Source organism: Zonotrichia leucophrys, chromosome 19, assembly GCF_028769735.1.
Source record: "Zonotrichia leucophrys gambelii isolate GWCS_2022_RI chromosome 19, RI_Zleu_2.0, whole genome shotgun sequence".
In the NCBI taxonomy this organism is placed as follows: Eukaryota; Metazoa; Chordata; class Aves; order Passeriformes; family Passerellidae; genus Zonotrichia; species Zonotrichia leucophrys.
Genome location: NC_088188.1, coordinates 3,416,069 through 3,431,050, shown reverse-complemented (window position 1 = coordinate 3,431,050; position 14,982 = coordinate 3,416,069). Strand labels below are relative to the sequence as shown.

The following is a 14,982-nucleotide window of genomic DNA, read 5'->3' as shown; positions in this document are numbered from 1 at the left end:
CTTTCTTGCCTCTATCTTGAATGGAGGTTTGACTGCATTGCCTGAACGTTAACTCAGCCCTGCCTTTGGACAGGAGAGGCTTGCTGGGGACAGGGGACAGGCAGCAGCACCGACCACTCTAACACTGCATTTTCAGTGACTCACCCGTCTGGCTTTGCTCTGGTACTTCACGGCCTTTTTGGTGTCGGACACCGCCCTCTCCACGTAGTCCACCGAGTGCTCCACGTTGTACTCGATGCGGTCAATCATCTCTCCCTGCAGGGGGACACAGCCCGCCCGGCCGCGCAGAGCTGAGCTCCCTCCTGCTCTGCCGCTGCCTGCCTCCGGGGGGACGCTGCCCTGCCCAGCAGCCCTGCACAGAGAGAACCATCAGCTGCCTGCGGGCACCGCGTGTTTCCTGCCCTGGACTGCACGCCCCGTCCCAGAGCAGCGCTGTGCACAGCCCAGCAGGGAGACGAGCAAGGGTGAGGGACAAGGAGCTCCCAGCCCAGTCCCTCTGCCCAGTATCCCTCTCTATCCAACACGATCTACACCAGCACCACACCACATGCTGCTGGAACAGGAGGCAGGGCAGGAGCAAAGACAGTGCCAGCAGCACCATGGGGGATGCCCAGGAAACCACAGACGAGCAGGGACCAGGGACCGCCGCTCCCATCGCACATGCACCACACCAAGGGCAGGAGGGTCTGCAGCAAGGCCGGCCAGGACTGAAGAGCCCTACAGGGACCCCTGCCCTGCTCTGTCCCTGCTGCAGGGCTAGGCTGGGACTGGGAGCTCGGACATGCGTTGGGGTGAGCTCCTCCAGCCTTGTTCACCTCCTTTGGCCCCATCCTGACCAGGCAGGCAAACGGCCAGGTCTGAAAGCTGGACAGGGCTGGCAGGAGTGGGAGGTTTGAAGCCCTGTGTCCTCCTGGATGACAGGGAGGGAACTGAGGCCACAGAGCCATGGGCTCATAGCCAGCAACTCTGCAATGCCCAATTCTCAACCTAATGCTGGACAGCACAGGGAGGACAAACCTTGGGGCTCAGGGGTGCTGAGCACTGAGCCCCACCAACTGCTCCCTGACTTGTGTAAAACTGCAGCTGCTTCTTCCTACCTATGCCAGGGCAGAGCACAGCTGCCAGCCCTGCTGCCTGGCCAGTGCCCTTCTATTCCCAGTGCCAGCAGCTCTGAGCTTCTCACCCACAGGACAAGGGTGCTGGCACCGTGTCACCCACAGGACAAGGGTGCTGGCACCCTCTCACCCACAGGAAAAGGGTGCTGGCACTGTCCAGCCCTCAGAGCATGGAATCATGGATCCCCACATATGTCCCCCACTGCAGACAGGACAGGCCACCACCACCATGGTGCCCTGGTGACCATTGGTGTCCTGGTGTCCATCCCAGTGCCATGCAAGCAGCAGCCATGCAGGAGCAGCCATGCAGAGCAGAGCATGCAGCACCAGGGGGCCTTTACCTGCCACCGACGTCTCCTCGGGCCATGGCAGCATGGCAGGCAAGAAGGGGGGTGAGCAATGACACAGGAGCCCGTGCCTGGCTCAAGGGACTGGTGCCAGGGGCTGGCAGCACAGCCCAGGGGCCACCTGAGCTCACCCAGCTGGGCCTGGTGCTCCAGGGAAGGTGAAGGAACCTCCCCCTGCACGGCAGCCACCCCCTGCCCTCCTCCTGAGCCCCTCACTGAGCCTCCCACCCCACACACACACACAGCACCCAGCCCTGGGGAGCCCAGCTCAGCCCCATGGGAGCCATGCTGCTCCTGGATGTGGTTTTTTCCTCTCAGCACCCACCCAGGCAGGGCAGCACTGTTCTCCAGCCTCCCCACCCAGCACAGGGAGCCCCCATCACCCTCCAACCCCTGCAGGTGAGCCCTGGGCTGCAGCTTTTCCCCACCTGGCTCTCCACCAGCATGGCCATGTCCATGAACATGTCGTGCAGCTCTCGGATGCTGTTCTCCAGCTTGATGATCTCGCTGTGCCGTGTCTCAATCTCGTTCAGAGCCTGCTTGGTGATGTTTGAATCCATGATGATCTGCAGACAAAACAAGGCCACTGAGCACCATGCTGACACCCAGCTCCAGTGGGTCTGAGCACCAAGACTCAGACTGGGACTGGGGGCACCAAGAGAGGGATGAGCAGGAGCTGCAGGGCCCCTCCAACCACCCCCAGCCAGGCAGTTTGCAGCAGGGTGCTGGATTCAGGCTGCTCCAGCAGATCCTCAGGCCAGACCTGAGCCCCCAGGCTCCCTTCCTGCATGGGCTGTGTTCATTACTGGTACTGAGGCCCCCGTGGCAGCACATGCAGCAGCCACCCCTGCTGCTGGGGCTGGCTCAGCTGCAGCTGGGGCAGAGCTTACCCCAGAGGAGAAGATGGCCGGGTTGCCACTCTCCAGCATGTCCTCCAGCTCCTCGCTGGTGGTGGTCCTGCCAGCTGCAACACACAACACAGGTCAGCCAAGGGCCCCCTGAACCCACCACAGGTCCCACAGGTTCCAAGGAAATTCCCCCACGAGTGGAACAGAGCAGAGCTTCCAGCCCCAGGAGCACACAGGGCTGTTTGGGGGATGCTCTCTCACAGCCTTGTCACAGACATCTTTTATGGAAAATCATTTCCTTAGGATTTTTCCTCCTGAGAAGCTGAGAGGCCTCAGGAACAAAATGTCAACAATGGTTATCTGCTGCTGTGGAATGCAACAGGTGCATCTGTGATTGGCCAAGGTTGGTTGTTCCTAATTAATGGCCAATCACAGCTGGCTCTGACACAGAGCTGAGCCACAAACCTTTGTTATCATTCCTTTCTATTCTATTCTTAGCTGGCCTTCTGATGAAACCTTTTCTTCTATTCTTTTAGTATAGTTACAATGTAATATATATCACAAAATAATAAATCAAGCCTTCTGAAACATGGAGTCAGATCCTCAACAAGACAAAGAGCATGGAGGAGCAAAGTGAGCCCGAAGGTGGCAGGGAGAGAACAGAGAGAGGCAGTGCCCAGGTCACTGCAAACTCTGGGACAGGTGAATGTGAAACCACTGAGGAGACTTCAAGGCGCATCCTTGGCCCTGGAATGGCCAGCTGGACAGACTGACCATCCCCAGTGACCATCTCCCAGGCATGGGGCAGGAGCAGCCCTGCCAGGGTGTGGGGGAAGCTCCCAGGGAAGCCTCTGGTGCCACAGCTCAGTCCCACAGCCCAGCTGACACTGGATGGCAGTCTGTCCAACCCTGCATGCAGATGTCTATAAATAGGGAATTAGCTCAGGGCTGAAGGAGTCCAATGGTCCATGGCCAAATGAGGGCTCAGCTGGGCTCTCCAGCATCCCTGCACAGGCACCTGCAGAGCCACAGCTGGGGCTCACACTGAGGACAAGGCACCTTCCCCAGCCTGGAGCTGGCTTTTCAACACTACAGACACAAATCCATACAATTCATGGAGAGATGGGTAATGCTGTCCTGCCCAGCTGTGTGTGAGGTGACAGGGACAATCTGGCCCACCTGGCTGTCACCCAGCTCAGTTCTGGCCCTGCCCAGGCTGGTATCAGGATGAGGATCCAGCCACACAACCCTGCACACTGCACGCCCTCAGAGCTGCTCTGGGTGGGCAGGGTGATGCTGATGGTTACACAGCACAGACACAGCAGTGCCCACACAAGGAGAAGGGAACAGATCCTGAGGGGGCTGTGGGGAGCCCCAGGGGGTGGCTGCAGCCCAGGGCAGGGACTCCACATCACCAACTCTGCCACTGTGCTACTTGCAGAGCCAGGCGTGGTGAGGATGGAGAAACTTGCTGGTGCTGGGGAGCCTGCCCAGAGCACCTGAGCAGTTCCTGCTCTCACACTGAAAACCCAAGTGATTTACTGGCTTTGCTGTCAGAGCTCCCAGCACTGAGGATGTTGTGGAGATCTGTGCAGGCACATCCCAGCTGAGCTGTCCCCCAGAGCCTGTGCAGGAGCAGCTCTCTCCAGGCCAAGCAGAGCCCCTGCCCAGGCAGCACTCCTGGTAAAACATCCATAAGCTGTTCCTTGATGTCACCCTGGTTTTTTAAGATTTTCTAAGCCTTCAGATGTTGACATTGTTGTTGCAAACTTTCTCACACACTTTCTGTAAATAACTCATTGTTTTGCATTCCTTTATGGAGGAGGAGAAAGTTGATAGACTGTTGGTCTGTCCAGTGTCATTGGAGAGGTGGCACTGTCACCCTCCAATCCACTGTCACTCTTGGAACACTATAAATGTTGGAGTCAGAAAATAAACTTCCCTTTTTCCTTCCCCTTGAGAGCAGCAGTGTGTGCTTTTGTTCTTTCATGTCCTATAGTGACACCTTTGGATGAGTCTTTTTGCCAGGAAATCTTTTCCACTGTCCTGATGAGGGAATCCAGCTCTGGCACAGGGCTGTGCACAGGGCTGTGTCCCTCCCCAGCCCAGCTCTGCACCTCTTCTGCAGCAATGAGAAATACTCTTATCTATACCCACACTCCTCCACAGCTCCATCCTGAAGGGAACAGGAGTCCCTTGGTGTCAGGAACAGGGACACCTCTCCCAGAGCACACACTGCTCCATGGGGCTCCTGAGCTGCCCTGTCCCTGCACCCAGCAGGCTCTGGCAGGCACTGACAGCCTGGCAGGATGGACAGGGCAGACACAAGAACAACTGTCACAGACATCTTTTATGGAAAATCCTTTCCTTAGGATTTTTTCTCCTGAGAAGCTGAAAGGCCTCAGGAACAAAATGTAAACATTGATTTGCTGCTGTGGAATGCAACAGGTGCATCTGTGATTGGTCTCATGTGGTTGTTTCTAATTAATGGCCAATCACAGTCAGCTGGCTCGGACAGAGAGCCTGAGCCACAAACCTTTGTTATCATTCTTTTCTATTCTATCCTTAGCTAGCCTTCTGATGAAATCCTTTCTTCTATTCTTTTAGTATAGTTTTAATGTAATATATATATAATAAAATAATAAATCAAGCCTTCTGAAACATGGAGTCAGATCCTCATCTGTTCCCTCAACCTGAGACCCCTGTGAACACCATAACAAACAAGAATATATCTCCAGGACTGAAGCAGAGCAGCAGAGCCCTCCCAAAATTCAGCAGGAAAACAAGACGGAGGCTTCTTTCAGGTCTGCATCCAGTCAAGGACAAGGCTGAGTCCTTCCAAGCCTCCTCTCTCAAAGGGAGGCACAGGGATACCTTCAATTGCTGTTCACATGACAAGGCACTCCTGAGCTGTCACTGCAGGGTGATGGTGGCTGAGGGATGAGTCAGGCAGCTGGAGCAGTGACACATCCATCCAGCTTTACAGCAAACTGGCAAGCTCTTGTTGAGCCCAATGTCAGCCAGCCTTCCCATGCAGCCCTGGGAGTACCAGGCATCACAAAGACTCATCTGAACAAAGATTAAGGCTTGCACAGCTGTGTGTCCTTCCAGCCCTCCACAGAAATTCCCACAGCACCCAGATTCCCAGAATAATTCCCACAGGTGACCACCAAGGACATCAGGCTGACTCACAGATCTCCTGTCATTGTTCACAGTGAGTTGCTGGAGGAGATAAAAAACATCCATGTGGTTCTTAGGAAAAAAAAATTACTAAATTCAGAGCCTTCCATTCTGAGCACAAACCCCACAACATGCCTGACACTGGGATTATTTGCAAAAATCTCCTTTAATCTCTGCATGGCCTGCCTTCCCCCTTGAGTATTCCCCTGATTACATGGTGGTTCTTTGCTGGGAGATCACTCCTTGGCTCTAAACCATCCACGAACCACTGGCTGCCCAGAAGGACCATCAGGAGAGTGTTTCTAGAGAGGCAGGACTGGACTGCTCCCAAGGGATGGGCTCTGGATGGCTCAGAGATCCCAGTGTCACCTGGGTGAGGTGCCACAGCCCCACAGGTGTCACCTGAGGTCCCCCCTTGGCCACAACACAATGGTTGCTAAGAGCCATCAGTCCTGGGCCCAGAGAGGCAGCACTGAGGCTCCTGCTCCTCCCATGCAAGGGAGGCCATCAGGAGCAGGGAGTGCTCCCATCCCAAGAATTCCCTTCCCTGTGTCCATGTTTAGCTAAGTTCATCCATGAAGAGCACCCCGAGGAAAGACAAGCACCCACAGGAATCAGGAATTCCTGTGAGCTTCTTTGAATAAAAATTAGCTGCCAACACAGAAGGAACCCCTCTCCTTGTGATCCTTGTGCTCTCTCTGCAGCATTTTGGGATGTAATTTGCTGGATACATGCTGCCACAGGAACTCAAGGTCCCACCCCACAGAAGGCGTGTTCCAGCCACTCCCAGCGCCTCCTGTGCATCCCAGGAGCTCTGCCTAGCTGTGGGAGTGTCACCCTGATTTTATGAGATTTTCTAAGCTTTCTGATGTTGACATTCTTGTAACAAACTTTCTCACACACTTTCTGTAAATAACTTATTGTTTTACATTCTTTTATGGAGGAAGAGAAATTTGATGGATTGTTGGTTTGTCCAGTGTCATTGGAGAGGTGGCACTGTCACCCTCCAATTCACTGTCACTTTTGGAAAACTATAAATGTTGGAGTCAGCAGAAAAACTTCCCTGTTCCTTCATCTTGAGAACAGTGGTGTGAGCTTGTGTTGTTTTGTGTCCTGTAGCGACAGTGGGAGTGTTCCAGATTGCAAGGCAAGACTTATTCTATCACCATCTGTATGGCAGATTACCTTTGTCAAGTGGGCAGTTTGCCTTATCTCTCTCTTTGAGTGACCACATTCACACCTCCCTGGGGAGGGGATATCTGCTGGTAACAGACTATTGAATGTCACTGCATGGCTGATAAGAACTACAGCATCCCATTGGGAGATGTGAGCCCAGAGGGAGGAGCCAAGCATTCCTACATGGATATAATCTGGAGATTCTGGAACACCAGCACAGCTTCTCCACTGGATTCCCCAGAGGAACAGCAGCTGCCTCTTCTCCCACTGGATCTTCAGAGGAAGAATCCATCCTTCTCTACAGGATCCCTGCTCCAGCAGAACCACCCCTGACACTGCAGGAGGGCTGAGCCACAATTCCAATGGGACTGCTGCCAACACCCTGACCCACAGGGTGTCAGGTTGGGTTCTGACTCTGTCAGTGTTGTTCTAGTGTACTGCAATGTTTATTTTATCCTTTTATTTTTTTTCTTTTCCCTATTAAAGAACTGTTATTTCCTGCTCCCATATTTGCAGTATCCATTTTTGCCTCAGAGCCCTTAATTTAAAATTTGTAACAATTCACAGGGGTGGGGAGGGTTTAAATTCTCCATTTCAGGGGAGGCTCCTGCCTTCCTTAGCAGACTCCTGTCTATCCAAACCGAGACAGCAGCAGCTCTGCTCCCTTGGGAGTGTAGAGGACATGGCCCACAGAGCCCAGCAGTGCCCCACAGCAGGGTGGGTTACTCACTGATCTCCAGCTGCCGCTGGATCCGGCCCTTGCAGCGCTCCCGGTAGTCGGTCTGCGTGGCGTTGTACTCCGACATCACCTCCACGAACTTGCGGGACAGCGTGGAGTGCTGGGGGGACACAAGGGGACAGCGGGCTCAGAGGGGCACTGACATGTTTAATAAAAAATCCTTTGGCTAGGATCTGTTCTCCTGAGAAGCTGAGAGGCCTCAGAAATTAAATGTAAACAATGGTTATCTGCTGCTGCGGAATGCAACAGGTGCATCTGGGATTGGTCTTATATGGTTGTTTGTAATCAATGGCCAATCACAGTCCAGCTGTCTCAGACTTGGTCAGTCACAAGATTTTATTATCATTACTTTCCTCCCCTTGCTAGCCTTCTGATGAAATCCTTTCCTCTATTATTTTATAATATATAATTTCAATAGAATCAATTATATGTTATTCTAATATAATATATATTCTACTCTTTTATAATATATTATTTCAATAGAACTCTTCTATTCTTTTATAATCTTGGTGTTTCTTATGGGCAGCTCCTCAGAGCACTGACTCTTTCTTTTTCACAAAGCAGCCAGCTGACTCCAGTTCCTTTCTCACCCACCCACCCCACTCTTTTATAACATCTTTTTCTCACTGGTCACAGCTGTGGCCTGCTCAAGTCAGGCCTGCTCTTATCTTTGATAATTGGCCCAGCTGCAACTCCTTAGAGGTAAGATTACTTTATACACGATCTTTATTTTCTTACATTCTATCTCCCTACACAGGCCTCCTCTCCCAGCACTTCTGGGACCCCTTAGCTGCCCCTCAGCTCCCTGTTTAGAGGCTCACCTGGGTTTTCCTTATCCGCAGGTCGGCCGAAGACCTGTTCAGCCCCTCCTCTTGTTCGATGCTCTGCTCAATGCCTGAAGGGCACAAGGACACATCAGTTTGTTGTTGTGGTGTGATTTCAGGGTTTACCCCAGAAGCTCAGGTCCCTCCCCTGATAATTCCCTGCCAGGTGTGTCAGTCACGTCTCCTTTCCCCTCCCAGCACTGTCTGTCAGTCCTGGCATTCCAGAAGGGCACTGAGTGATTGGCAGATCCAAAGGATGCCCTCTACCCCTGGGGGGCATTGGGCCATCCAGGTGTCCTCTGTCCCTTTGTCTCTCCCCTCCTGTCCCTGCTTGGTGGCTCCCTGCCCCTTCCCTGCCCCTCTCCCTGGGGTTAAAGGAGCAGCAACCACGGGCTCAGGGAGTTCTGTTGGGGCTGGTGCTGCATTCAGAGGCCTGTGGGCCAGAATAAAGCTCTGCATCCAAACCCTCCATCAGAACCAACTCCTTTCCTTCACCATCGCCTTAAAGCTTCTCCACAGAGGGAAACCTGAGGAGCAGCCCCTGTTATGGGGGAAGCTCCATCCCAGCACCACCAGAGCTCCTGCAGGCCTGGACTTGTCTGTATGTGCCCAGCTGCAGCACCCAGCCAGGCAAAAGTGTCTGTGGGTGAAACACCACACACCCAGCCAGCCCAAAGTGTCTGTGGGGTGAAACACCACAGTGCTGCTGTTTGGTTCAGACAAGCTCAGGCACGTCTTGTCTGGCTATATTGGTAAATATTCCAATAGTCTGTGCTCTTTGGAGAACAATCACAGAATGATTCAGGCCGTAAAAGACCTCCAAGATCATCAAATCCAACCTTCCACTGATTACCTCAAGCCCATGAAGCCACTGTGCCAAATGCCACATGTGCTCATTTCTGGAACACTTCCAGGGATGGTGACTCCACAGCCACTCCAGAGAGTGGCTGCTCCAGTGCTTAACCAAAGCAAAGGGATTGCTTGGCAAACGGACTGTGAAACACTGGATCAAGGAGCAGCTGGGACTGGGCAATTCCCAAATCCTGACTCCAGCATTCAGCCTGGCAGCAAAGCTCTGTTTCATGACTGCAAAAACCTGGTGCCTGGCCTATGGCTGTGATTTGGGGCTGAAGGGGCAGCACTGTCACCCCCAGGATGGTGAGCCAAGATTTCCACACAAAATCAATGTGGTGCTTAGGTCTGATTGCCAGTATCCAAACAAATTGGAAAGCTGCTCCCACCAGAGAGGCAGGAGGAGAAAATCCAGAGCTGAGGTGTCTCTGCAAAATACCAAACCTCAAAACTCCTCCATGGAACCAAAACCCAGCAGCTCCTCCATGTGCTTGGGAGTGGCACAGGGAGCACCCCCCATGCTGGCAGGAGCGCTGGGCAGCCATGGAGCAGCACAGGGATGTGCCCCTTTAATTAGGAACATTAATTGACATGTCACCCTCAGTGCCCAAAGCCTGAGGGCCATGGCAGGGAGGAGCAGGGTCATGTCCCACGGGGCTGTGGGCTGCAGTGTTGCAGACACATTTTATGAAAAATCCTTTCCTTAGGATTTTTCATCCTGAGAAGCTGGGAGGCCTCAGGAACAAAACGCAAACAATGATTATCTGCTGCTGTGGAATGCAACAGGTGCATCTGGGATTGGGCTCATGTAGTTGTTTCTAATTAATGGCCAATCACGAGAGCCTGAGCTACAAACCTTTGTTATCATTCTTTTTCTATTCTGAGTTAGCCTTCTGATGAAATCCTTTCTTCTATTCTTTTAGTATAGTTTTAATGTAATATATATCATAAAATAATAAATCAAGCCTTCTGAAACATGGAGTCAGATCCTCATCTCTTCCCTCATCCCAAGACCCCTGTGAACACGGTCACACTGCAGGGCTGGCACAGAGCAGGACCAGCAATCCTGCCCCACCCCTGGCAGTGCCCAAGGCCAGGTCAGACAGGGCTTGCAGCAGCCTGGAGCAGTGGGAGGTGTCCCTGCCCATGGCAGGGGGTGAAATGAGATTACCTTTAAGGCCTTTTCCAACTCAAACCATGCCATCATTCCAGGATTTCATGAAACCTGCTCCTCAAGGCCAGCTCAGGACAAACTAACTCAAAGATTTAATTTCAGGGGATTATAAAACTTGGAAGAAAGCTGCCATTAGCAGGCTGGCCAGTGTGCCAGTGTGCAGGGACACACATCTCCACCTGAACCAGCCATGTGAGCTGGTGGCACTCTTGGAGTGTGGCTGAAGACCCCATTCCCTACACTGGTGTCCCACAGCTCTCAGACCCAGCATTTTCCATCCTGGATCAGTCCCTCAAGCCCAGCACAGGGCAGGCTCCTCCTGCAGCAGGGCTCACCCCCAGCTCAGCTCAGTGCATTCCAGCAGTCCCTCCTGCACACCCACACAGAGCACTCCCCATTCCCATGGAATGCTATTGGCAAACACTGGGCATTTCTGATAACTAATAAAATCCCATTTTCCCAGGAAGCTGGCAATCAGAATTATGCCCTGCATGAGTAATGTCTGGCCTGAAGAAGTCAGTTTGTTGTCAGCAGCTGTTGTTTTTGATCAGCCCTGACTGTTTTCTGTCATTGATCATGCTGGCCAGGAGGCAATGTGGGACACAGCACAAGCACCAGGCATCTGCTGCTCCAGGTAAACATGACAGCACAGAGGCTTTTCTGGGAGCAGGCAAAAGCAGCCTGTCCTGCAATCCTTCAGGCTCTCAAAGCCCCTTAAAAAACACTGAACAAAATACTTATGGAATAGGATTTTCTTTAAGGCCAAACCTTATCAGCAGGGATCCAGTGTGTCCAGGGCCATAGGAATGGATCCCTTGGACTGTGGATTAGATAAAATATTCCTGGCTCTCCTTCCTGGCTCTATGTGAGATCTTGTATTAGAAGGACAAAGGGAGCATGGGAACAAGGGGTACAGGTCTGCTGGCCCTCACACAGGACATGGCCACACCAGGGGTGACCTTACACAGGGCTCTGGGCATATCTCAGTCCTGCATGACTGCCAGACTCCCACAAAAACTGGGATTAGTGAGGACACTGCTGCCTTGGGGGAAGCACCAGCTCCTCTCCTACCCCTCAGAACCAGCCAGGTCCTCTGCACCAGTGCAAACCAAACCCCAGACTGATGTCCAAGACCACCTCAGGCAAATCCAAGGTGCCAGGGTGACCTGCCCCCTGTCTCAAGATGCTGCCATCCTCTGGGACTCCCTCAGTCCCCTGGGGCCCAGTCTTGGAATTCTGGGTTGTCTGAGTGCTCCAGCACAACCCTGACCATCAGTGGGCAGACAGCCACCTTGTTCTCACACCTCAGAGACTGAATGACTCCTCCAGTAGTGGAAACTGAAGGTGACATCCCATCATGTCCCTGCAGCACATCCCACAGCAGCACCTCCTCACCACCCAGACCTGAACAGAACCTCTGGCCAAGCTGGGGCTTGCCCAGGCTCCAAGCCCTGCCAGAGGTGAGGCACAGGACTCACTCAGAGCCCACCAGCTGCTCCTGGCCCCATTCCCTCAATCCCATTCTGGGAATGAGGCACAAGGGGACAAAAAGGGCAAACAAAAGCATCAGGAGGGTACAGCAGGGAGGGAAGGTGATGCTCATCCCTGGGAGGATTTCCAGCCTGGGACAGGAGTGCTCCAGGCAGAGCCAAGAGCTCCATGCCAGGCTCTTTAGTTTGGTTTAGTTTAGTTCAGTTTAGTTTAGTTTAGTTCAGTTAGTCACCACTCACTCTTTAGTTTGGAGCGCACTTTGTTCGCCGTCTTCTTGATGTCAGACATCAGCTCCTCCAGCTCCTCTTTCGTTTCTGGGGAGAGAGCAAAGAGCAAACATGGGTGTGCTGCAGACATCACTGAAACCTGCTGCCCTGCAGAGTGTAGAGACCTGAGCTGGGAGCCCTTCAACCCCCTGTCCTGGTTTGAAAAGGAAGTAAGTTTTTTGGGAGCTTGTGGTCAAACCAATCAGTGCTGAAATCTGAATATTGGCACCTGGTGTGGCCACTGAGGACATGGATACACCTCTGAGAACACAGGGGGTTAAAAGCAGAGAACTCCAGAACTCCCCAAAGTGGAAGGATTTCCAACCCCTGACTAAAAACACTCCCAATTCCCAGACTGGGAACCAACTCCCACAGTCTAGACTGGGAGCACTCCCACATCCAGACTGGGAAAATTTCCACCCCCAGACTGGGAGCACTTGCATCCCCAGAATGGGAACACTCCCACAATCCAGTCTGGGAGCACTCCCCCAATCCAGACTGGGAACCCTCCCACATTCAGACTGGGAGCATTCCCACAATCCAGACTTGGAAAATTTCCACCCCAGACTGGGAACACTCCCACAGTCCAGACTGGGAGCACTCCCACCACCCCATGCTCTCCTCACACTCCTGAGGCCTCCAGCTGCTTCCAGCTCTGGAGCCCCAACACAAGTGTTAAATTTAACAAGAATACAAGAATGAGGTCAGGTTAGACATGGGGAGGAAATGTCAGACCATGAGGGTGGGCAGGCCCTGGCACAGGTGCCCAGAGCAGCTGTGGATGCCCCTGGATCCCTGGCAGTGCCCAAGGCCAGGCTGGATGGGGTTTGGAGCAGCCTGGGACAGTGGAAGGTGTCCCTGCCATGGCAGGGGGTGGAACCTTTCAAATTCCCTTCAATCCCTGTGACTCTGTGATCACATCCGGGTTCCTCCCTCAGAAACCAGCATGCCCTGAAAGCAGCCAGGATTTGCAGGTGTGCCCCTCAGCAATCTGTGCTTCAGGAACTGCCAGAGGCCCTGGAGCAGCAAACCCAGATCAGTGGGACCCACCTGGGGTCTGCCAGTGCAGCTCTCCCTGCTGCCACCCCAACACTCCCTCTTGATTTTGATGAGAACAAGACTTAATTAAATAAAACTTAGTTTAATAGAGCTGAGGCATATTGACTGACTCATGTCAATGGTTCTGATGCCAGCTGCCAGTCACAGGCATAATTAGAAAATCCTGATGATGGGAATGTTCTGGGGGAAGGTCCTATCATTCTGGCAGCTATAAACATCCCCATCCCTGAGCTACAAGCTTCAGCACTATTGGGAAGAGGAGAGAAGGAACACATCTGTGAAGTCCTTCACCCCAGGATATTTGCTGGAGAAGGGCACAAATGCAGTGGCAGGAATAGGACATCTTCAGTTTAAGTTCTCATTTAAGTGACTAATTTTTTTTCCCATTTGTAAAAAAAAACTTATAATAATAAGAAAATATAATAAAAAACTTATAATAATAAAGAAATAATAAGAAATGGTAATGTGAAGGAATTACTTGAAAGAATTTATAGGAAATATAAAAATTTCCAATAACAGGAAAGTAATAAAAATAAGAAACTGTTATAATAAGAAATTAAAAACTGTAGTAATAAGGAATTTAAAATTATTTCTTAATAAAGAAATAAACCAGCCTGGGCTGAGTAATTCCCTGCAGCCATCCAGGCTGGGTAAGCAGACAAGGACCAGGAGTAGAGGAGACCACAGGAGACAACAGGAGACAAGAGGCCATGGTGACAGGGATGGGCTGGGAGCTGGGATTGTTCACCTGGAAAGAGGAAAACCAAAGGGGTCCCTACTGCTGTGTGAGACCACCCTGCAGGAGGGTGGAGACACCTGGGCCAGGTGTCCTGCTGGTCCCTGCAGGTGACATTCAGCTTCCTACCGAAGCCTGGGGTGCACAGGAAGAGGACAAGCAGTGCTGGGGCAAGCCAAATGCAGATTAGATATTGAGAAGAAAAGCATCCATGATGGTGGTCAAACAGGAGATGCAGAGAGGCTGAGGGATGTCCGTGGGATGTCTGTGGATGTCTGTCCTTATGGATGTTCTGCACAAGGCTGTGAAGGCTGGAGGGGACTGGCCAGGAGCCTCCAAGGTCCATTCCCACCCATATCCTTCAATTCTATAGAATAATTTCTCATCACTCACTGCCATGTGCTTTCCCTTCTCCCTGTCAGCTCAGGCTGAGGATCCCCCCTCTGTTCTGCTCTGAGACCTCACCTGCAGACCTGCTGCCAGCTCTGGAGTCCCCAGCCCAGGAAGGATGTGGAGCTACTGGAGCAAGTGCAGAGGAGGTCACAGAGATGCTCTGAGGGCTGGAGCCCCTGCTGGAGCCAGGCTGGGAGAGCTGGGGGTGCTCAGCCTGGAGAAGAGCTCAGAGTCCCTTCCATTGCCTAAAGGGGCTCCAGGAGAGCTGGAGAGGGACTGGGGACAAGGGATGGAGGGACAGGACACAGGGAATGGCTTCCACTGCCAGAGGACATGGATAGATGGGATATTGGAAAGAGATTTCTCCCTGTGAGGGTGGTGGGGCCCTGGCACAGGGTGCCCAGAGCAGCTGTGGCTGCCCCTGGATCCCTGGAGTGTCCAAGGCCAGGCTGGACAGGGCTTGACCAACCTGAGATAGTGGAAGGTGTCCCTGCCATGGAAGGAGGATGAGATATGATATATGAGATGGTCTTGAAGGTCCATTATGAGCTGTGACATGCTGCTGTGAAGCTGCCACTGAGGACACACAGGACAAGTGCAGAGCACAGCCTGTGCTGGCCACTCAGGGACCCAGCAAGGGCCACAGGACCCCACTGGTGGAAGGAGAGGACAGGGATAGGGCTGGATGCCTTCCCTCCAAGCATTTCCAACTGAGCAGCACAAAGAACACTCCTTCTGGCTGGATTTGAGTCACAGGCCGTGTGAGGATTACTTGGCGGCCT

At 52.7% G+C, this 14,982-nt stretch overlaps 1 protein-coding gene across 1 annotated transcript in view; it reads right to left on the bottom strand.

Moving 5' to 3' along the window:
* STX1A (syntaxin 1A) overlaps window positions 1–14,982 on the bottom strand; it is a 71,719-nt gene that overhangs the window by 4,258 nt on the left and 52,479 nt on the right. The window contains exons 4-9 of the mRNA XM_064729446.1: window positions 11,986–12,060; window positions 8,227–8,300; window positions 7,397–7,505; window positions 2,353–2,426; window positions 1,891–2,028; window positions 145–255 (exon numbers count right to left, since the gene is read on the bottom strand). Coding sequence (XP_064585516.1) covers window positions 145–255; window positions 1,891–2,028; window positions 2,353–2,426; window positions 7,397–7,505; window positions 8,227–8,300; window positions 11,986–12,060 — 581 coding nt within the window. The remainder of the gene's footprint in view (window positions 1–144; window positions 256–1,890; window positions 2,029–2,352; window positions 2,427–7,396; window positions 7,506–8,226; window positions 8,301–11,985; window positions 12,061–14,982) is intronic.